Source organism: Bison bison, unplaced genomic scaffold, assembly GCF_000754665.1.
Source record: "Bison bison bison isolate TAMUID 2011002044 unplaced genomic scaffold, Bison_UMD1.0 scf7180017864215, whole genome shotgun sequence".
NCBI lineage: Eukaryota > Metazoa > Chordata > Mammalia > Artiodactyla > Bovidae > Bison > Bison bison.
This window is the reverse complement of record NW_011494787.1, coordinates 2,524,757-2,549,579: the sequence shown is the minus strand read 5'-3', so window position 1 is coordinate 2,549,579 and position 24,823 is coordinate 2,524,757. Positions and strand designations below refer to the sequence as shown.

Below are 24,823 nucleotides of genomic sequence, written 5' to 3'. Positions count from 1 at the left end.
ATGTTGTTCAAAGAGAAGAACAGGGCCTCGCTGAAAAGAGGAATCCATTTCTCATGAGAATTGGCTACATAGAGTGTGTTGCCCAAAATGCTGGACAGAGTCTCAGCCATTTGCTTAGCGAGCCGTGCTCTTCTCCAGGCCTTAAATCTGCATACTGAGGATGGGAGTGTGGGGTGGGGGGACCACAGGTGTTGCCTTGCCCCACGCAAGCTCCGTGCTGGTTGCACACACAGCCAGCCCCACTGCTGACCACCCTCTCTCTCGGCCCCACAGTCCGATGGCTCCATCCTGGCGATCGCCCTGCTGATCCTGTTCCTACTCCTGGCCCTGGCGCTCCTCTGGTGGTTCTGGCCCCTCTGCTGCACTGTGGTAAGTAACACAGCCCCCTCCCCTGACCCTGGGCCTCTGGCCACTCAAATCGAAGAGTGACAGAAAGTTAACAGCACCACGAGCAAGGAAAGGGTGACGGGAAAATGTGTGAATAGTTCAGTATAAATCTAGCATTTTTTGGTACAATTAATACAAAATTGGCAAAATCTAACACAGTCAATAAAACTGAGTCATTAGGAGTTCAAATGGGTTAGGGAGTGAGTTTGCCTGTGGACATGCCATTTGGGTAGAACAGCTGGAGAGCTTGCTCTGGATCCAGTGCCTAGGAAGGATTAGTAGAATACTGTAAATGATGATATGTAACCAATGCACATGAATGTGTGTGTGTTTGGTACATGTGCATGTGTGCACACACGTACGCACACATATTTGTGGAGTTGCACCAACTGATACTCGTCCAAAGCCAACTTGGTCTTAGCAACTTGTCAGCTCATCCGAGAAAGTGACTTGCTGCTGCTGCCAAGTCGAGTCAGTCGAGTCCTACTCTGTGCAATCCCATAGATGGCAGCCCATCAGGCTCCCCCGTCCCTGGGATTCTCCAGGCAAGAACACTGGAGTGGGTTGCCATTTCCTTCTCCAACGCATGAAAGTGAAAACTAAAGTGAAATCGCTCAGTCGTGTCCAACTCTTAGCGACCCCACGGACTGCAGCCTACCAGGCTTCTCCATCCATGGGATTTCCCAAGCAAGAGTACTTGAGTGGAGTGCCATTGCCTTCTCCGGAAAGTGACTTAGGCCTCTATTTTTAACAATACAGAGTGGCACCTACCTTTTATAGCATGCACCTGGGCTTCCCAGGTGGCGCTAGTGGTATAGAACCCAACTGTCAATGCAGGAGACATAAGAGACATGGGTTCGATCCCTGAGTCAGGAAGATCCCCTGGAGGAGGGCATGGTAATCCACTCTAGTATTCTTGCCTAGGAAATTCTATGGACAGAGGAGCCTGGCGGGCTACAGTCCATGGGGTCACAAAAGAGTCGGACAGGATTTACCGACTAAACAACAGCAACAGTCAGTTTCCATTCCCTGGCCCAGAGACCCAAACAAAAGGAAAAGCCCAAACAACGTAATATTCAAATGAAGAAAAACATTAGGTCTCACAGGTCTAGTTCTAGCACACGCCCTGCCTTCTTGCCAGTCAGAGCATGCACTGTAAAGCCAGGTAGGTTTGAATCAGCGCTGCTCTGCTGCTGCAGCATCTTTCATTCCCTGGATTTCAGTCCTTCTATGGCCAGCCCCGGAGGGGAAAACAGATGATGAGACTCTCCAAGCCAGTTTGTCTTCACGTTATCTCTGGAATGCCAGCATTTAAGCATACAGCACAAAGCTCCTAAAATCTATGTGTGGAAATACCCTGGTACCAGTTCCAGTGGTTAACACTGTACTTCTACTGCAGGGGGCACAGGTTCAATCCCTGGCCAAGGAACTAAGGTTCCACATGCTGCTCAGTACAGCAAAAAAAAAAAAAAAGGTGTTTTTTTGTTTGTTTGTTTTGTTTTTTTTATTTCTGTGTGAAGAACAGAAACCAAAGACTCATAGAGTACTAGACTTGACCTGAAGGAGGAAATATCTTCAAAGGACATCTAAAGGAGATGGGAAATGAATGAAACAAGAAATTCAGCCAGGATATGGATCCATGTGGCAAGGATTTCTGGAAAGTAAAGCCTTTGCACCAACAGAAGCCTCTGGTGTAGACGGGAAAAGATGACTTTTAGCAGACAAGAATGTGTAGTGGAGAGGGACTCCAGACAGGTGCAAATCTTGGGTCAATTAGTGTAATCCAGGCTGGAGTGATTTCACCAAGATTTTAAGCTGTCTCGGCCACGGCAGCCTCAAAAGTTAAATGTTTAAATACTTAAGGCTGCACAACTATTTTATTTTGAAGGTTTAAAAAAAAATGAGCCAGCCAGAGTGCTCTGTATGGTGATTCAGAAATATACACCTTTCCAAGTCTGGAATTCTGGAGGAGCTCTTAAAGAAGGGGTGGCTGGTGGTGGTATTGGTGGCAGCCCAGAGTGAACACCAGGGCTTCTGTTATAGTAGGCATCACCTTTGTTCACTGAGTCCCCTTAATTGTTAAAAACTGTTACTTCTGAGTGAGGGCAGCTAGAAACAATAAAACAGCCAAGCAGTACTCTATGACTTACTTGCTGTGCGATCTTGAGCAAGTTACTTAACCACTCTGTCTCCCAGTTTCCTCAGTTGTATACTGAGGACAATGAGAGCTCTGACCTCATAGGTAAATAGTGAAAATTAAAGGATCATAAATATGTATATCTATATATGTATAGATATATATGCATATGTGTATATATACTGCTTGAAGCAGTTCCTTGTATTATTTTTAATAACAATAATTAATATTATTATTTTAAAATAGTTACTATAATAAGAATACATAGCTGTACCATATGGCATTCAATTTATATTGGTGAGAAATGTCTCTTTTTTCCAGTTTTATTGAGAAATAATTGACATATAATATTTTATAAGTTTATAGTGTACAACTTAATGATTTGATACATGTATTGCACAAAGTTTACCACAACAAACATCCATTACCCCACATAGTCACACACTTTTCCCTTCATGATAAGAACTTTTAAGAACTACTGTCTTGGTAGTGGTGGTGGTGTTTAGCCACTAAGTCATGTCTGACTCTTTAGTGACCCCAGGGACTATAGCCCACCAGGCCTCTCTGTCCATAGGATTTCCCAGGCAAGGATACTGGAGTGGGTTGCCATGTCCTTCATCCAGGGGATCTTCCCAACCCAAGGATCAATCCCATGTTCTCCTGCACTGGTGTATGAATTCTTTACCACTGAGCCACCAGGGAAGCCCAAGGACTACTTTCTTAGCAACTGTTAAATGGACAGTACAGTAGTCTAAACTGTAGACATCGTGTCTTACATTACAGCTCCAGAGCTTATTTATCTTAGAACTAGCTGCAAATTTGTACATTTTGACTACCTTCACTCAGTTCCTCTACCCTCAAACCTGTACCCGAACCCCTGCCTCTGGCAACCACAAATATGATCTGCTTTTATGAATTTGGTTCTTCTAAATTCCACATGTGAGATCATACAGTATTTGTCTTGCTCTGCCCGAAGTACTTCACTTAGCGTAATGTCCTCAAAGTCCATCCATGTTGTCGCAAATGGAAGGATTTCCTTCTCTTTTATGGCTGGATAGTATTTTGCTGTATATGCATATCACATCTTCTTCATCCATTCATCCTTCATAGGTTGTTTCCACCTCTTGGCTATTATAAGCAAGGTTGTAATGAACAGGAGGCTGCTGGTACTTCTTTGGGATAGTAATTTTGTTTCCTAAAAGTGGAATTGCTGGGTCATGGTAGTTCTATTTCTAATTTTTTGAGGAACCTCCGTACTGTTTTCCACTGTGGCTATACCAGTTTATGTTCCCATGAATGGTGTATAAGGAGTTCCACCAACACTTGTTATTGTCTTTTTGATGATAACCATCCTAACAGGCATGAGATGATATCTTATTGTGGTTTTATTTTCCAGGAAAATGTCTCTTAATTAACGCCTTTCATTATTGGGAGCAGGATTACATAAGGCCAGGTTGTTTTGCAATACTCAAAATATTTTTCAACGATTCTATCTGGTTAAGCCTATGTTGCTTTGGAAGACAGCCAAAAGTCTTAATGCGGTCTGATTTTGTAAGTCCTGAAGGATTTCTTTGCAAGGGGAAGATCTTAGAGATTGATTTCCCTGTTTATGAGGTCTATAGAAACTGCCCTCACAGCTATTTGTGAAAGCTGGCTGGGGCTGACACTTGGTATACCCCCAAAATTGCTTCTTGATCACTGGCTTCCTTCATGAATGGTGATGTTCTGAGGGGGATAGGATAAAGTCATGTGTTTTCTGAAGGGAGTACACAGGAAGGAGAGCAAACATCATCTCCTGCCTCCCTAAGAGGCAGAATGCAGGAAGTTTCTCTCCCTTGTTTGACAGCATCCCTCTCCAAGTCTGGGACTGACAGAGGGCATCCTTGTAACTGATGGTCCTGAAACCTTCCTCTGTCCTTCTCTCTACCCTGCCTCGAGTGTGAGGAATGCCTCAGTGACCTGGTACCAAGCCACATCTCAATGATGGAAAATAACCAGAGAGCAGAAAGGGTCTGTAACGTGAGGAGCCCATGAGGATTCTCTGCTGTGTCCTTCCTCTGTCTTCTACACAATTCTCTCCAGGAATGATATTTAAAGTATTTAACAACCCGCAAGGCCCCCCATCGAAACTGAGCCAAACATTAACCCTTTAGTGGCTGGATATGAACTGGGAATGGAGGTGGTCCACAAAGTACTGGAGGGTGGCAGAGGTAGGGGGGCAGGCAATTAGATCACTCTTTACTCATCATAATGAACATTTTAAAAGTAATGACCAGGATGACCAGAGCAAGTGTATTGGTTACTACAAGCTGGCCCTCTGCAGAACTCAGCATCCTCTTGCTTCCTGCTGGCCCCATCTGGAAGCAGAAATCTGAAGGGTGAGAGTGACTGGTGCTACTCATTGCATTTTGCCTTTCTGAAAGGACCTTACTCCCATCTGGCTCTTATCTTCTGCCTAGATGAAACCTGGGTTAACTTCTTGCCCAAATAGCAGAGAATAGTCTATCAGTGGTGACCAATGGAGAGAGAATTTTTCCAGACCCTGAATCAAAACCTTTTAGTGTTTCCCAGCAAGGACCTCAATATCCCCAGGTAAACCTTTGATTTCTAAGATTCCTACCTTTATTTACTGGCACGAAAAACTTTCCCATTGAAAGGGAGAGAGTCACTGGACTATGTAGCCTGGGTTTATTTGCCATTGCAGAAAGGGAATTCAGGAGCCAATATTTTACCCCAAAATAGATAAGTAAATAGAGACTTGCCTCAGTTCCACAAGGGACATTGCCAGAACCCTTTAAGTCATGCAATGGCCATTCTATCTACTTATTAGTTGGTCCAATATTATTGAACTTTCTCAATTGAACTTTAAAAAAAGGAAGACCAAGAAATCTAAATAAGAAGATGATCATGAGAAAAGGGTTGAAATATATTGTAAGAGTGAAAAAGTCAACAATAAATCAGTGGTATTAGCAATAAATATCATCTAATATAGATGAAGAAAGTATAGGTAACCCTGGGTGTCTACCATCGTCCCAGCCAAGAGGCAGCACCCTAACAAGAGCCTGCAGTCCAGCTAGGGTGGTAGCTTCATGTACACAGGGAAAGGCCATCACCTCCGGCCTAAATTTCAGCAGGTCACCAGACACTGATAGATCCCTGATTAGTAGTGGGGACTTGACTCCTCCAAATCAAAAATCTGGGGATAGAATAAAATCTTGCATGGTCTCTTAACCTACTGATCCCATGTTGCCACTCTCAGGAACACCCTTGATTCCGTAACTCCTTCTCCACCTGCCCTGTCCCCTTCCTGCACCTGAACAGAGCAATTCTAAGTCTTCTCTCCTGCTCCCAAGATGCTGATCCCTTCAGAAAATAATCGCCCGAGCACACTGATGAAGCCCGAGCACACTGATGAAGCCAGGGCACATTTACCGGTCCTTTGAATTGCTTAGCACACTCTGACCTCATTCGTATGGAGCCCCAATTTCACTCTCACAGTGTCTCTCCCAGACTGTTCTCCTTCTCCTGGAGAGGTCTATGCTACTTCTGGCCCTTTCGCTCTCAGCAGACAACCTGCTCTTCTGTCTCAGTGAGAAGATGGAAACCATCCTGTGAGAAACCTTCCACTTCAAACAGACTTGTGTGCATCCTTCTCCAACATCCCTCCCTTCCCCAGATGCAGACTGGCCCCTCTCCCTCTCCTTCCACTCATATCTTTCATCCTGTTCTCTCCCACCCACCTCTGCCTATGGTATCTTCATCCTTTCCACCATCTTCCTCCCTGCTGCCTGCTGGCCTCCTTCAACCTTAACAAATGTGTCATAGCTTATTCCTCCTTCACGTTGCCCTATTCCTTCTCCCTCTCTTTCATCTGAAAACTTCTCTGCAGGGCAGACTGTTCTTCCATTCACTCTTCAGCCTGCTGCATCCTGGGCTCCATCACCATTGTTTCTCTAGTCCATCCCTTGCAAGCCTGAACTCCCAGCCAGGAGTGCTCATTCCTCTTCCTACTCTAGTTCTTCCAGCAGTGGGCACTCTCTCCTTTCAACTCTCTCCCCTGCCGGCTGCTGCTGACTCTTCTGTCTCCTTCTGCTGCTGTTCACCTCTTGTTCTTTGAGATTGTCTTCAGCCTTCTCTACACATTGTCTCTGGCAATATCACCAATGCTCATGACTTCGGCTACAACGGATATGTTAGTGGCTCCTCAGTGTGGCCACCCATCTCTGGCCTTGGCTTCAAAAGATCAGGTCTATAGTATCAGGACCAAGTGGATTTCTCAAACATGGGTATCTCTACCCACCCTCACAACATGTCCTAATTAAACTTGTTGACGCCAGAACTGGTCTCCATCAATGGATATGTCATCATCCTCGGAGCTGCCCAAACTAGAGACAGCAGAGTGATTGCCAATGTCTTCTCTCTCTCTTCTTGTCTTCTCTCACTTCGGAATTGTGTATAGAGCATCCTCTTCTCTCACACCCCGTCTCATCTGGCACTTCTGTCCACATCCTCTACCCCAGCCCAAGTATATTACCTAGAACTCAGGAGTTGCTAACAAATAGTTTGGAATGAATGAACGAGTGAATAGATGGATGTCATTGCCCTAGTCTAAGGTTCTGCATCGCCCACCTGAACTATTGCAGTAACTTTCTAACTGCTCTTTTAGTCTACCGTCACTAGGTTTTTTCCTTTAAAAAAAAAATCAAGGAAACAGTTCATGATCCCACTCCCTTCCCTGCCCCCAATCCTCATGACTGTTCAAGTTCTCTAAAATAGACTTCAAATTCCTTGACTTGGCATGTGTAGACCCTTCCCAGTCTGGCCACAACCCCCTTCTCCAGCCTCACCTCCTCCCCTTCTCCCTGTGTGTGCATGGACCCCCTAAACACCCCATGAGGGCTTCTTCATGGCACCAACCATGCTGTTGTTACTGATTGTTTACTTGTCAATCTTCCCCTGTGGACATAAGCTGTTGGCAGCCAGGAGTGTAGTTCCGCAGACATTAACCGCGCCCAGTTCAAGACTGTTACTTATAAATCTCAAAGTTCTTTGAGTAGCCAAATGGAAGGAGAGCGGTCTCCAGGCTCGCTCTGTTCTTTGGGGCTCCTTGAACATACCATGTAGTTATTATTGATCTCTTTCTGTTGCTTCCACTTGCTGAAATATTCTCATAGTCTTTATCTATTCTGTCTACAATTCCTCTTTGAAGTCCTGCTCATGATTACTCCATCTAACTAGTTTTCCTTTCTCCCACCTGGGAGAATTAGCTTCAACTTTCCTTGGTTTTCATAGCACTTTTTTCACACATCTGTTAAAGCAGGGGTCCCTAACCCTCAGACCAGCACTGGTCAATGGCCTATTAGAAGCAGGGCTGCACAGCAGGAGGTGAGCAGCAGGCAGGCCAGTGAGGAAAGCTTCGTCTATATTTTCAGCCGCTCCCTGTTGCTCACATTACCACCTGAGCTCAGCCTCCTGTCAGATCAGTGGCCTCACTGGATTCCCATAGGAGCATGAACCCTAAATATGATGAGCTTGAATCATCACAAAACCATCCCTCCGACTTCACCATCCTTGGAAAAATTGTCTTTCATGAAACCTGTCCCTGGTGCCAAAAAGATTGGGTACCACTGGACTAGAGAACTGTTTCATTCTAACACAGCGATTCATTCATATATATGTTCCTGTCACTATACAATGAACCCCTCCAGGGGAGGGAGAAACTAGTCACAGAAAATCATCCTACAAAGGAGTACAGTGCCTGGCATGTAATTCATATGTTTTCCAAAGTAAACTAAAAAGCTAAATCATCTTGGGGATATGCAAGGAGCTCACAAACAGTGGAACTGTAGGACATGGTAGTCTCATGAGTGTTTGCATCATTATTATTAGGTTTCATAAATTACATGTCTGTTAACACATGGTTTTATATGTATCAAACATTGCGTAACAAAGCACATTTATATCTGCTTCTTAAATATAATCATAGAAATGTGCCCATTTTATTGGAAGGTAAATGGGATCAGGAGCCCTGAGACAAAAGATCCTGCTGTATTTTGCCAGATGAGAAAGTTCTGGAGCTTGGTTGCCTAACAACGGGAATATACTTAACACTACTGAACTGTACACTTTAAAATGGTCAAGAGTAGGTTGTGCATTTTTTTTCCACAACTAGAAAGAAAGTAAGAGATCCTGCTGTGCTGGGCTCAGTCGCTCAGTTGTGTCCAACTCCTTGCAATCCCATGAACTGTAGCCCACCAGGCTCCTCTGTCCATGGAACTCTCCAGACAAGAATACCGGAGTGGGTTGCCATTTCCTACTTCAAAGAGATCCTGCTAGAGAGTCGCAATTCTTCTGCAACCCAGCTAATTAAACCACACTATTTAGGTGAAATCAAATTGCTATATTTCTATTCAAATAATAGCAAATATTTTTATTCAGTTTGTTGGGAAAGGATTATGTGCTTGTATTGAGAATTTCTCTCCATATAAACAAAAGTCAGTTCCCTTTTGCTTTGCTTTGTTTTTAACGGCCTTGTAGGTATTTTATGAACAGTTTTTAAAGAATTATGTAAAGGATCATGTTTAATTCCCTTATTGAATTTCCAGGGTAGCTCAACAAATAAGCCCCTTTGTCATCACCAGTGACAAATTCCAAGGGATGAAAACTAATCAGGAAATTGATATGCCTTAAAATGAAATAAAAATAAAGCCTTCAAATATTGCCCTCCACACCTTTAAGCATAATATTTAATTTTAAGGGCCAGACAACCAAACCTCACATCACCAAAGGGATTTACTGAAGTTTATTTAATAGAAACCTAACAAGTACAAGCAGCTCCTTAGCCAGGCATTTTAGGCCTAGATTCATCATGCTTTCTGGACCCCTTTCCAGCCTCCACCCACTCCCATCTGAACACGCCTTGCTCTGAAGCTTGCAAGATTACACAGAACTCTGCCGTGGCCTGCCCTGCACCGCAAGCCCCAGACGCCCAGTCTGTTGTCATCTCCACCTTGCCTTCATGGCTTCCCTCATCCCTGCAGGGCTGGTCTTGACACTTGCTTGGGAACCCACCCACCACCATCCTTATGCCCCCGAGTGAGCTGGGAAGAAACGAGCCGTCATTAAAGACAACAGGATTCCAATATGAGATCATCGTCCATCAGTTAAAGGAAAATCTTTTAAATTCATTTCCTCCTGTGAAAAATTAGAAAATTGGAACCTTATTGGCTCTAAGGTTGCTTCCTTTTATTCTCACCTAGTATAAGTGAATCTACTCCTCCCCTTCAACATGTCCTGGCCTGTGATCCTCAAATCTGGTTACACATCAAAATATGATGCAAGTAGTCAGTGGCAACGTTTCTAAACAACGTCCACCTAAGCTTCTTTTGATCCTGGAGCCCCTTCCCCTTGGCCTAGTCCTATCCCCACCCATTAACATACCAGCACCTGGCACACTATTCGTTCCCAAACACCCATAGACATACTGATGTCTGATGTCTGGAAGGACACTACCATCCTGCCAAAGACTGTTTGGGAAACATAATCCCAGAGAATGTTGAATGTCATATTCCTGGGTTCCTAAGAATGGCCCCATTCCTTCCCTTCTCGAAGGGTACGTCAACACCAACAAGCTCAAACATGCTGTGAACATCACCCCCCATCCTTGCTCAGTGTGTGTCCTGATGAGATCCACAGCCACTCCCCGTGGCTGGAATCACCTTGCTCATAACCAAGGCAGACAAGATGCTCCTCCAAGCTTCAGGGAATCTGAATTCATGGATTTTTTTAAAACTGTCTCAGTTTTGCAGTGCCTGGCACATTGTCTACTGGAGACTATGCATAGCCATTTTTTGAATTACCATGTAAATCATTTGGGCCTTATCAACTGATGTTAAAATTCTTGCCACCATTTTCTCTTGAGTTATGGATGAGTGTTGCCTTTGAAATAATTCCAGTCTTAAGGGAGATATGATGAAAGGCCAAGAATTATTTGGAATTTGAGTTCCAAATGCAAAAGACAAAAAAAGTTGAGCTCATTTCTTTGAAAATGTCTTGTACTACATTCTAGATCAACACCCTTGGCAGTAGCCTTTACTAAACTTTTACAGTGTAAATTTATTGAATTCAAGCAGTACTTGGCCAGCTTTAATCAGCTGTGAGGTTTCTATTACATTTATACTGTTTGTATAGTAAGATTCATTTATCTGTCATCAGCTAATATCTCATACTTGCTGGACATTCTCCACATTGCATTGCCTAGTTTCCCTTGGTTTCTTGATTTTAATTAGAAAGATATTTATTATAAGGTTAAGGAATCAGAATTGAAGTCTAGATTGTAAAAGTAAAAGAGCAAGCATCTCCTTCCATCCATGAGACTAAAGCCTTTTGTTATATGGCTTTTCAGATCTCATTGGCATTTCTTCTATACACAGCTCTCTTCTGATGGCTTCTCCTCACACAGAACCTATGAGGTCAGTGAAAGTGAAAGTCGCTCAATTGTGTCCGACTCTTTGCGACCTATGGACTATACAGTCCATGGCATTCCCCAGGCCAGAATACTGCAGTGGGAAAGCCTTTTCCTTCTCCAGGGGATCTTCCCAACCCAAGGATCGAACCCAGGTCTCCCACATTGCAGGTGGATACTTTACCAGCTGAGCCACAACGGAAGCCCAAGAATACTGGAGTGGGTAGCCTCTCCCTTCTCTAGCAGATCTTCCCAACCCAGGAATCGAACCAGGGCCTCATGCATTGTAGGCGAATTCTATACTAACTGAGCTGTAAGGCCAGGGAGGTAGCAAAAGAGTTGGAATTAAGGTATCAGTCCAGAAGTCCCATAATATGCCATGTTTTGAATCAAAAGCTCCAAATGACTTTAAGCATCTAAATACATTTATTTGAGTTAACCCTTCTGAGGTGGTGCTAGTGATAAAGAACCTACCTGCCAATGCAGGAGATGTAAGAGAAACGGATTCGATCCCTGGTTTGGGAAGATCCCCTGGAGAAGGAAATGGCAACCCACTCCAGTATTCTAGCCTGGAGAATCCCATGGATAGAGGAGCCTGGCAGGCTACAGTCCATAGGGTTGAACAGAGTCAGACATGACTGAAGCAACTTAGCATGCCTCCTGAGCATGCAGGAGGTAATCATTTGCAAAAAAATCAATTACTCCCAGCTGGTGATGCACTAGACCTCACAGAAAAATAAAAACAAAAAATTCCTGGAAAAAATGTATAAAAGTTTGTTTTAAGTGCATAACCAGGATCACAAGAAAACAGACATTTCCAGGGACAAAACAAAGAAAGTTCTGGAAATTAGGTGCTTAGCTGACCCTAAAGCAGTGGTGATTTTCTAATCTCAATAACCTAGACATTTGGTTTCATAACTTTACAGAAGTCCATAAAAGTTTGACAGTAGGACTGAATCTTCTGCCTACAGTTGAGACTTTGAGTAAAAGGATGGGCTATGAGTTTAATGTGTGTATGTGTGTGTCCCTAAAAATTCAGAACAACAACCTCTCAGTTTTAGAGTTCAAATATATATTACTTTGGGTTCTATAAATTACAAACTAAGAGAAAGGGATTCACAGTTTAGAAGTACTTAGGAATCTGCAAAATGAAACTTGAATCCCCTCTGGCAGGCTGATCCCTTAGCTGAGTCTTCATAAGACTCCCATAGGTAAATGCAAACTGCACATGAGTTCACAATTGAAAATTACCCAAAACTCAAGGAATATTATTACTCAGATTCCTTGGTGTTTTACTATGCATAGAAAGCACAAAAGACCAAAAACCAGTTGAGAAAGTCAGGCCCTGTCATTTGTCCTTCCTGTCCTCTTTACAAAATTAACAATGGTTAAGTAGCAGATACATCAAAAGTTCTCTAAGTACCATTATTTCTCCCATAACTTGAAGGGTGTTTCTAAAAATGTCATTTCAAAAATACAACAGCCATTTATGATACAGAAAAAAAAACTCATAGAGGGAATGTATCTCAACATAATAAACATACAGCAAACATTATTTTCAGTGGTGAAAAACTGAAGCATTTCCTGTAAGATCAGGAAGAAGACAAGGGTGCCCATTCTCACTACTATTATTCAACATAGTTTTGAAAGTCCTAGTCACAGCAATCAAAGAAGAAAAAGAAATAAAAGGAATCCAGATTGGAAAAGAAGAAGCAAAACTCACTGTTTGCAGATGACATGATACTATACATAGAAAACCCTAAAGATGCCACCAGAAAATTTCTCAGGCTAATCAATGAATATAGTAAAGTCACAGGATATAAAATTTGTGCACAGAAATCCCTTGCATTCCTATACACTAACAATGAAAACTCAGAAAGAGAAATTAAGGAAACAATCCCATTCACCATTTCAACAAAAAGAATAAAATACCTAGGGATAAATCTACCTAAAGAGACAAAAGACCTGTATGCAGAAAACTGTAAGCCACTGATGAAAGAAATCAAAAGCAATACAAATAGATGGAGAGATATACCATGTTCTTGGATTGGAAGAATCAATATTGTGAAAATGACTATACTTCCCAAAGCAATCTACAGATTCAGTGCAATCCCTATCAAACTACCAATGGCATTTTTCATAGAACTAAAACAAAAAAAATCACAGTTTATATGGAAACAGAAAAGACCCTAAACAGCCAATGCAATCTTGAGAAAGAAAAATGGAGTTGGAGAAATCAACCTTCCTGATTTCAGACTATATTACAAAGCTACAGTCACCAAGAGAGTATGGTGTTGGCACAAAAAACAAAAATATAGACCAATGGAACAAGACAGAAAGCTCAGAGATAAACCCCTGCACCTATGGGCACCTTATCTCTGACAAAGGAGGCAAAAATATATAATGGAGAAAAGACTGCCTCTTCAGTTAGTGGTGCTGGAAAAACTGGACAGCCACCTGTAAAAGAATGAAACAAGAATAGTTCCTAACACCATACACAAAAATAAATTCAAAATGAATTAAAGACTTAAATGTAACACCGGAAACTATAAACCTCTTAGAGGAAAACATAGGCAGTACACTCTTTAACATAAATCACAGCTAGATCCTCTTTGACCCTACTCCTAGAGTAATGGAAATAAAAACAAAAATAAATAAATAAATGAGACCTAATTAAACTTAAAACCTTTTGCACAGCAAATGAAAAAATAAACAAGGGTTAAAAGACAACCCTCAGAATGGGAGAAAATAATTACAAATCAAACTGACAAAGGATTAATCTCCAAAATAAATAAGCAGCTCATACAGCTCAATATCTGAAAAACAGCCCAATCAAAAAATGGGCAGAAGACCTAAGCATTTCTCCAAAGAAGACATACAGATGGACAATAAACACATGAAAAGATGCTCAACATCACTAATTATTAGAGAAATGCAAAACAAAACTACAACATGGTACCACCTCACACCAGTCAGAATGGTCATCACCCAAAAATCTCCAAACAATAAATGGTAGTGAGGATATAGAGAAAGGGAACTCTCTTGCACTGTTGGTGGGAATATAAAAACTGATACAGCTGCTATGGAGAACAGTATGGAGATTCTTTAGAAAACTAGGAATAAAAAACTACCATACGACCCATCAATCCCACTACAGGGCATAGACCCTGAGAAAACCATAATTGAAAAAGACACATGTATTCGTTACAGCACTATTTACAGTAGCTAGGACATGGAAGCAACATAGATGTTCATTGACAGATGAATGGAGAAGGAAGCTGTGGAACATATATACCATGGACTATTATTCAACTATAAAAAAGAATGGATTTGAGTCAGTTCTGGTGAGTTCTAGAGCCTGTTATACAGAATGAAGTAAGTCAGGAAGAGAAAAACAAATATCATGTATTAACACATATATATGGAATCTAAGAAAATGGTATCAGTGAATCTATTTGCAGAGAAGGAATGGATATGCAGATATAGAGAACAGACTTACGGACACAGTGGGGATGACAGAGTGGAACAAATGGAGAAAGTAGCATGGACACATATGCACCATCATCTGTAAAATAGATGACTGGTGAGAAGTTGTCATATAACACAGGGAGACCACCCTGGCACTCTGTGATGACCTAGAGGGTTGGGGGGAGGGAAGGAGGTGATATATGTATATTACAGCTGATTTGCAATGTTATATGGCAGAAACCATCACAATATTGTAAAGCTATTTGCCTCCAATTGAAAAATAAATTTAAAAATAAAAGCAAAATAAATAAATTAAAATGTCAATTCTTTATGGAATTTTAGCCCCATGAAAGTAACAGCCTAGTGAGGGAAATAGGTTCAGAACAGAACACCCAAAGCCTTCTAAAGTAACACATTTTTTAACATTAATAATACACTAAAATTTTCTAGCATTTTAAATGCTTTAAATTCCTAATTAAAGTAACGTGTGTATTTTAGTCATTCCCTCAGTCATGTCCAACTCTTTACAACCCCATGGACTGTAGCCCACCAGGCTCCTCTGTCCGTGGGATTCTCCAGGCAAGAATACTGGAGTGGGTTGCCATTCCCTTCTCCAGGGAATATTCCCAACCCAGGGATTGAACCCAGGTCTCCTGCATTGCAGGCAGATTGTTTACTGTCTGAGCCACCAGGAAAGCCCAATTAAAATAATGCTACAGTATAAATCGCTCTATGTCTCAATTTTTTTTTTTTTATGTCTCAATTTTTAAAATATAAACACATGAAGTTTCATGATGGGTTTGAGTATGATGTAGCCCCATGCCTTTGAGTTAACAGGACGGAAGGAAGGACATTCTTAGGATGAAGTATCACAACAACAGAGGTGGATGGCTGTGACTCATTGTCTTGTTATTCCTTCTGCACTGGCTTAAAATAGAAACCCAGCTTTTGATGTCTTGCCAGGGTCCTCTTTTCTTAACAACAAAAAAAAGCTATTTGTGTGATTCCAAATAAGAAAAAAATGCCACAAATTTGTTTTTCTGCTGCTCTCAGCATTATAGCCTTTTCTTCATCCATGGCACATGCTTCTAATCTCCTGTAAAGCAAATGATGGGCCCCATGAGTTCCGTTCTCCTTTCTTTGTGTTCTTCAGTGTGGTCTCTGATGAAGCCCTCGGGGGTCCCTCTGTTTCCTTTGCTCTCTGGGTGTCTTCTGTCTCTCACGTCTTCACGAGTTCTACCAAAGCTTAAGATTTTCCTCCTTCCCTGAATACCTGGCTTCTTTAACCAGGACACACATTTGCGTTAAGGATGCTATAGTAAATGCTTTAGTGAAGAAAAGTACACGTGCTCACAAGTGTGGTATGTAATTGCATTGCACAGGGGAAAACATAAGTGAGAAAGCAGATGAGTTGTGTGTGCAAGAGAGAGAGTCTTGTGTATTTCTTCCAGGTCACTACTGACAACTGGACGGCATCTTCACAGTCACCTGATAGCAGTTGGTACACCCAATATAATTGGCTCACACTTCTAAATGGTTAACGTTATGTGAATTTTACCATAACCAAAAAAATCTAAAATATATACAGGCGTACTTCAGAGACAGTTCTGTTCCAGACATCACAGACCAGAGTTCTCCCCAGTCCTGCCATGACATGCTTACAAATATGTCTGTTGAGGGATTTTCCTCTTAAACATTTCGTTAAGGATTTCTTCACCCTTATCCATCTTCTCTTTGTCCCTCCTAGTGAGAAAGGAGCTGACAAGCCCACCCAAAACCAAGAGGAAGCTCCAGAACCTTCTAAGAAGGGAAGTGGCCCAAATCAAGCCTAAGTTTGGTAGTGCTCAGCAGCTTCTTGTGTGCATTCTTGTAAGAAATAAAGATCCTCCAGTCATACTAGTTAGAAGCCCAGAAATTATGCAATTAACTTTTGATTACATTTAAAAGTATGACAGAAAACACTGGGTTGTGTGAGACCCCATAGCGGAGACCTGCAGATATGCAGACAAAGCAGGGAACGCAGCAAGCATTTAGGCAGAAGATGCTCCCAGTGAGAAGCAGCCAGGTGCATGGAATGGGCAGGAAGGTGACAGGAGGCTGAAGTGCAGAAGTGAAGGGGAGGGAGGTAGAGAGGAGTGAGGGAGGGAAGTGGGGGGCCCTGTCTTACAGGTCTTGTGGGGGCCAGGGCAGTCTGCATTTTATCCTGTGAGCCTGGGCCACTCTGTGTAGCAAGGCCGCAGTGGGCTGTAGGCTGGAGAGCAAAGCAGGCTGTTGCCCAGTTGCTCCTCCAGGCCACCTGGGCTAGGGCCCTTGGGCGGGTGAGGTGGGGAGGGCTGATGTGGCTGTATACTCAGAGCACTCCATTGGGTGGCCCAGGCGCTGGTCTTGGTATGAGGGTTTGGCTCGCTCACAGGCAGCCCAGCCAGCTTCGAGGCTTGGAGTAATCATATGACTTCAACTCAGCCTGCCTGGATCGCACTTTGAGATGCTCTCTTGCCATCACTTCAGGGTGGGGTCGGGGGGGAGTGGTGTTTAGGGGGCGGCAGGCGGTGCTGGAGGCAATAGGAAGTCTTCTTCATTCCCACTGAATGCAGCCAGACACCCAACCCAGGAAGCCAGATGGAAGTGCTTAAATCCTGTCTACCTGAACATGGTGGCATTTTTTCAGAGGCTCAGGTGGCCAGTTTACAAGTATGTCAGAGTGGAATCTAGATTATAGATTAGTCTGCTTCTGATTAACACTTAATAAATCTTGCACTTTGTCTTTTGGGTTCCCCTTGGGACATTGTTGGCTGTAAAGTTCAATAAATATCCAATAAGACACTGTGAACATAAGCTCACATAAGATGGGTTGGTCTGAGTGGTGGGCCACTTGGCTGATATCTGCACTTCCTAGCTGATGTCATGTTCTTAAAAATACGTGGTAAAACACACTGCTGCTGACCCCTGTGAAGACCCTGGCCACTGTCAGGCCCCCCTGGCCACTGTCTGAACACCAGCCTCCTATCTCACTCATTTTATGAAGCTCTGGCTTGTAGGCTGCACCATCTGGAAATCACCATACATAGTCATTCGGTATATGGGGCGGAGGGGAGGGGAGGGTGGGCAGTGTTAAGTGAAACCTTCATTAAAGATGTGATAAAAGCAAGAGACAGTGACTATAAGAAAAGGAAAGGGGACTAATAATAGTATGCACCATCTATTGAGCACCCACCCTGTTTCAGAGCAAACATTATTGCTCACTGTGACTCAGTTCCTGCAAGGTTAGTGTTATTGCTCCCATTTCACAGAAGTGGACAGTGGAGCTCAAAGAGGTTCGGAGACTTGTCTGATCTTCACAGTCAGAAAGAGGCAGGTCTGGGGTTCACAAGTGACAACTACTCTGTACTTCCATGCAGCAAGGGACGAGGCTGATTGCATTTTGAAGACAAAAGCCCAGCTGCTCTGCACCAAACCTCTGTTCACCTGGAGTACTCAGCAAGCACATAGCTCACAGCACGCTGGTCGACATCTGTCTGTGTTCCCAAGTCACCTGCTCTCCTCTCACTCCCTTCCCTAAGACTGCCCTGAGAGAAGAGATGTATGCCAGATTGCTGTCCCTGGCTCCTCACTCCTCCTTCCATTTCCTATTTGAAAATCACCACTGCCTCTGGGACAATGGGAAGTCTGCATTGGGCAGTAATGACCCTCCTCAGCAGAGAAGGCAATGGCACCCCACTCCAGTACTCTTGCCTGGAAAATCCCATGGACAGAGGGGCCTGGTAGGCTGCAGTCCATGGGGTCGAGAAGAGTCGGAGACAACTGAGCGACTTCACTTTCACTTTTCACTTGCATGCATTGGAGAAGGAAATGGCAACCCACTCCAGTGTTCTTGCCTGGAGAATCCCAGGGACGTGGGAGCCTGGTGGGCCGCCATCTATGGGGTGGCACAGAGTCGGACACGACTGAAGCAACTTAGCAGCAGCAGCAGCAGACCCTCCTCAGAGATTTTTTTTAAAGGAGTTTGGAGCCAGCGTTGAGTGGGTGAGAAAAATCATGGCTTTGTACTTTACAAACACCTTCAGCAGGTTTCTCACCATGGCCAGGAAATGGAAGCAAATGCAACAATAGTTTGAAATGATCACCTCTGCCTCTTGATTAACTGAATACCATCCTTTTGGGTGACTGAGGGCTCAGTCCCCTGGCTGGTGTTAGTAGAACCTCAAGTGAGTAGCCTATCTCAGCAACAGAGATGACATTACAGATAGTGGTAGCATGGGTGACAGCAGTGGGGATCAGAACCCAAAAGAGGTCCCCAGAATAATCATCAAATGAAAGGTGGGATGTGCTTAGTTGGAGGGATGGGGAGGAAGCGCTGCCTAGTAGGCAGCCTGCTCTGTAGCCGGTAGAGCTCTCCAATCAGATTAAGAAACTGGTCCCATGGACAGCACCTGAGCACCCATCCACGAAGTGGTTCAGGCCAGCGATGATGCTAACACATGAAAAGATACATAATGACTTTTGTATTTTCCAGAATTCTCAGGAAAAGGACTGCATGTTGGGGTCCCAACATTCTGATAATAAAGTTTGGAGTGTGAGAGGAGGGAGGCTTCAAGGGATGTGGTAGTTGTTCAGTCGCTAAGTTGTGTCCCACTCTTTGCCACCCTATGGACTACAAGATGCCAGACTTCCCTGTCCTTCGCTATCTCCTGGAGTTTGCTCACATTCATGTCCATTGAGTCGGTGATGCTATCTAAACATCTCATCCTCTGCTGCCTGTTTCCTCATTTAACTTCAGTCTTTCCCATCATCAGGGTCTTTTCCAATGAGTTGCCTCTTCCCATCAGGTGGCCAAAGTATTAGAGCTTCAGCTTCAGTCTTCCCAATGAATAATCAAGGTTGATTTCCTTTAGGATTGACTGGTTTGGTCTCCTTGCTGTCCAAGGGACTCTCAAGAGTCTTCTCCAGTGCCACAGTTTGAAAGCATCAATTCTTCAGTGTTCAGCCTTCTTTATGGTCCAACTCTCACATCCGTACGTGACTACCGGAAAAACCATAACTTTGACTATATGGACCTTTGTCAGCAAGTAATGTCTCTGCTTTTTAACACACTGTCTAGGTTTGTCATAGCTTTTCTTCCAAGGAGCAAACACTTTTTAATTTTGTGGCTGCAGTCACCACTGCAGTGATTTTGGAGCCCAAGAAAATAAAATCTGCCATTGTTTCCACCTTTTCCCATCTATTTGCTGTGAATTGATGGAACCAGATGCCATGATCTTAGTTTTTTGAATGTTGAGTTTTAAGCCAGCTTTTTCACGTGGTAGAGTCAGAGTGAATAAATGGCCAAACTGCCTTGTAAAAATTTTTAAACAGATTTAACTTAAAGGTGGCAAGAGCTTTCCTTTTATGAATGGATGTACAAGTTGGAGATAAAAATGAAGACAGGTGGCTTACTGCCACCCCTCTGTCCTCCTTGCTTGTCCTTCTCCCATGTGTTACCCATCCTCTCGTTGGTTAGAAGTGGCTCCCAATTGCTTGCCTTCCCAAAGTGACCACACATCTCTCTTTAACCCGGAGGATGCGGTGTTTGCGGAGTCCAGTCTTAGAATATTGATATGTAAATCTTTGTACCTCTTCAGTTTCAAGGCCCTGAAAGGAATCCCTGGTTAGCCCTTCTTTGCTGCCTTCTGTTGGGAATCAGTCTGCCTGTTTGTCACACCCTCCCTCCAAGAGTACCACCTGGGGCCAGCAACAGTGAATGGGATTGCCAACAGTCTGAGTGTGGCCCATACCTGACTGACCTCTGCAGCACTATCTTAACTTCTGTTGTGTACCATTCTTGTTAGATGTGCAGCGGTTCGGGTGGACTGGTGAATGAGTTGATGCAGGAATGACTAGATGAATAAATGAGTGAATACATTTGCAGGGTATTACCCTGCAAATTACCTGGGGTAACAGATGAAACTGTTGGCTGTGGAATATTTTTTTCCCTATACAAAACTATAAGAGGCCCAGTTGAGTGTGGAGCCCTCAGATGGATCATGCTGTAATTACTGAGTTATTCTGCCCAGAAAGACACCTGCCTTGCTTGAACCCATTACGGTGGTAATTATAGCCATACCACCCAGGTACCTTTGGAAAGCAGGTGGCTGGAGATTTCTACTCATTTGTTCTTTTTTTTTTTTTCCTTTTCAGATTATCAAGGAGGTCCCTCCACCCCCTGCTGAGGAAAGTGAGGTGAGTGACCAGGTGGGCTGGGTGGCAGGGTGGGACACAGAGCTGACTGGGCTGGCCCCAGGCTCAGGCCCCCACAGAGCAGAACTACATCAGGCCTAGATTCCCACTGCATATGAAGCAGCAAAGAGGGAGGTCTTTGGCTCTTTCTTAACCAAGGATAAACAGGAACTGATCTGAACTGACAGCTGGAGGCACAATGGTTTTTGGAAGGTTTTCTCCCTGGAAGAAAAAATTGAGATGTGAACATAAATGGTTTTCTCAGTACAATTATTTGGAGCCCTGAGGTACTGATTTTTCTCCAAAGCAGATACTTGCTGGATCTCTTCTCCCTGAAGAGACAATGCTTTTTGTGGGTGGATCGGAGTGAATTTGCCACATTCTCCAAACAATCAGTGATTCTAGGAACAGACTGATGCTGAAGTATTACATTTTCCTTTAATTTAAAACAATGTTACCTAAAGACTTGCCAGGCAATAAAGAAAATATACTGGAGCCCCCTCCGGTATGCTAGTATTCTGGCCTTGTATAGGATATTAGATCCTCATCATTGGAAAGGAGAAAAATGTCTTAGATTCCATAGTAAATTGCCCAATAAGCAGATCTGGTCATGTGTGGCCTAGAGGCGTTAAAGGCTAATGGTGAGAAGGAGCATCCCTGGGGAGCAGTGCCTGCCCAGAGCTTTTCCTAGTCCTCTGATTACTCCTGGGATAGCTGGCTTCCCTCAATGTGGCATTCACCAATGTAGAAGCCAGAGTACAGGTCTGCAAGCTGAGTGGGATCCAGAGATATCAGTGAGGTTTCCAGTTCATTTTCCTTAATCCCTAAGGTAGGTTGCATGCAAAGTGAGCACCACCCCCTCACCATTCCTCTTCCCAGTGCCTTTGTCAAATTTCCTTCATACAGAAAAAAAGATAATGATTAAAATTCCATGTGGCTCTTATATCCTGAACTATAAGCTTGTAAGCTAAGGGATTTAATAACTGCAATCAATTAAAGCGCATCTTGTTGGAATGCTAACTTTCTGCCCAGAAATCAGTGGAGGAAATTACATTGCTGTGCACAGCTAAGGGAAGGAAAAAAACTCTCCTGACATCCACAAAAGCCTCTTCTTAATCCTTCAAGAGAAAGCACCGTGGCTAGCTCCCCCAGTTCCAATTTGGCTGTGGTTCTATTGTGTGCAGCTGTGTCTTATACTCTCTGAGAAAAATAGGGCAAGAAACTCTCGATGAGGTTGCTCTGTTTGCCCTGAGGTGAAGAATGTTCCCTTCACTCATCATGTTCAATCAGCGGAGTTATTACCCTTTCTTCTGCTGCTGGCTCTGCATTTGCTTTTGGAAGGTGATGTGGCAGCCACCATAGCCAAAATACACCAGGGGTCTTAGGTCCAAGACTGTGGGGTATGGTTGACCCCAGGCCCCAGCATCTAGCATAGGACTCCATGCACAAAACAAAAGCAATAAGTATTTGTAAAGTAAAGTCCTACAATTTTGGAGGTAAAAAATAAAGCCCAAATCAGTAAATCACCAAGAAAAAATAGCTAAAAGCAAAAGAAGACAAGTAGTTGGATTTTTCCAGTTTCATCCAATATTCTTATGGGAGTCATACTTTCACCTCTAGAAGGCAGACCTGAGACACAATTGACAACCTGGGGACCCTTGAGACCGAGCAGGCTGTGTTAGACCTATAGGAGCTTCCAGGACAGGCTAAAGGGGGCGCTGATTCTCTGGGCATGTGTGCTTGTCCTGATTGCTCCTTGGCCCTGTGAGCTCAGCAGCCCTCATCTCCTTCCTAATGTGTTTTGGCAGAAAAAAAGAAAATAATCATAAAAAAGAAACCCCAAAGTATTTTACACGAAGCCCTGAATCACAGTCTGAACCTAGACAACCTTCTCCACTCTGGCTCCCTGTGTTCAAATCCCACCAGCCCTTCAAAGACAGCTCCTGTGCTCTAATTTCCTTTCACCACAGCTAATTTCTCCTTTCTCTGTATTCCCAGGGTATTTTATTGACATTTTCCTTCTGCATCAAAGTTTAAGATTATTAGCTATACTTGAAGGTCAGGATCTATATCTAATGGATCTTTGACTTATCCCCAAAGGATTTACAATATCTAACATTTAATTAATAGCCAAATGAGGTTAAATGCTTTCTGCCATATATATGAATAAGTATCAATTATCCAAACTTTCATCAGCTCTATAAACATCATATCCTAAAGGTAATAAATATGCTGAGAAAATGAACACAACTTTATAATGAATTCTCAGTTATTCTCTTTATTCTTGTTGTTTAGTCACTAAATCATGGCCGACTCTCTGTGACCCCATGGACTGCAGCACTCCAGGCTTCCCTATCCTTCACTATCTCCTGGAGTTGGCTCAAACTCATGTCCACTGAGTCGATGATGCTATCCCAACATATCATCCTGTCGCCCCCTTCCCCTTTTCCTTCAATCTTTCCCAGCATCAAGGTCTTTTCCAACGAGTCAGTGCTTCACATCAGATAGCTTAAGTATTGGAGCTTCGGCTTCAGCATCTGTCCTCCCAATGAATATTCAAGGTTTATTTCCTTTAGAATTGACTGGTTTGATCTCCTTGCTGTCCAGAGGACTCTCAAGAGTCTTCTCCAGCACCACAACTCAAAAGCATCAATTCTTTGGCACTCAGCCTTCTTTATGGTCCAACTGTCACATCTGTACATGACTACTGGAAAGACTATAGCTTTGACTATATGGACCTTTGTTGGCAAAGTGATGTCTTTGTTTCTTAATATGCTGTCTAGGTTTGTCATAGCTTATTCAACAAACCTCTGTCCATAGTTCTTCAGGCACTCTGTCTACCAGATCTAATCCCTTGAATCTATTAATCACTTCTACTGTATAATCATAAGGGATTTCACTTAGGTCATACCTGAATAGCCTAGTGGTTTTCCTTACTGTCTTCAATTTAAGCCTGAATTTTTCAATAAAGAGCTCGTGACCTGAGCTGCAGTCAGCTCCAGGTCTTGTTTTGCTGGCTGTATAGAGCTACTGCTTCTTCAGCTGCAAAGAATATAATCAGTCTGATTTCAGTATAGACCATTTGATGATGTCCATGTGTAGAGTCATCACTTGTGTTGTTGGAAAAGGGTGTTTGCTATGACCAGTGTGTTCTCTTGACAGAACTCTGTTAGCCTTCGCCCTGCTTCATTTTGTACTCTGAGGCCAGACTTGCCTGTTACTTCATATCTCTTGATTTCCTGTTTTTGCATTCCAGTCGCCTATGATGAAAAGGACATCTTTTTTTTGATGTTAGTTCTAGAAGGTCTTGAGGTCTTCATAGAACCAGCCAACTTCAGCTTCTTCTACATCAGTGGTTGGGGCGTAGACTTGGATTACTGTGATGTTGAATGGTTTGCCTTGGAAAAGAACCAAGATCATTCTGTCATTTTTGAGACTGCACCAAGTACTATGTTTTGCACTCATTTGTTAACTATGAGGGCTTCTCCATTTCTTCTAAGGGATTCTTGCCCACAGCAGTAGATATTGTGGTCATCTGAATTAAATTCAGCCATGCCCACCCATTTTAGTTCACTGATTCCTAAAGTGTTGATGTTCACTCTTGCCATCTCCTGCTTGACCACGTCCGGTTTACCTTGATTTGTGTACCTAATATTCCAGGTTCCTATGCATTATTGTTCTATACAGCATCATACTTTACTCTCACGGGACACACCCATAGCTGAGCACTGTTTTGGCTTTGGCCCAGCCACTTCATTCTTTCTGGAGCTATAGATTCTGAGCAACTGACAGTATATCTCTGTGTATAAAGACAAGACAAAGAAAAACTACTTGAAATTTCAAGCTCTCCACAAAAACAAGAAAGCTAAATTTTAGCAACTAAGAAGAGTATTTCCTGGGTTTAGGGTCTTCCCTAATTGGCAGTAGGCTGAGGACTCCTCACTATCTCCAGTTATTCCAAATAATTGGCAGTTTATGGAAGAATCAATAATGGAGTACTTGACCTGCTAATTTAGTTCTAAAGGTCATCACCCTCCATGCATTTTCTGACTGTTTGAGAGGGAAAGGGACATGTGTTGAGTTAACTGACACTGTGTGAGCACCCAATTAATAGTAAGCACCTGGCTTTAAATGATGGATTTATTTCCAGGTTT

The 24,823-nt window shown here is 43.1% G+C and overlaps 1 protein-coding gene across 1 annotated transcript in view; it reads left to right on the top strand.

Annotated features, from left to right (window-relative positions):
* ANTXR1 (anthrax toxin receptor 1) overlaps window positions 1-24,823 on the top strand; it is a 257,202-nt gene that overhangs the window by 153,864 nt on the left and 78,515 nt on the right. Inside the window, 2 exon segments of the mRNA XM_010845314.1 lie at window positions 274-369; window positions 20,631-20,672. Of these exon segments, the coding sequence (XP_010843616.1) occupies window positions 274-369; window positions 20,631-20,672 (138 nt within the window).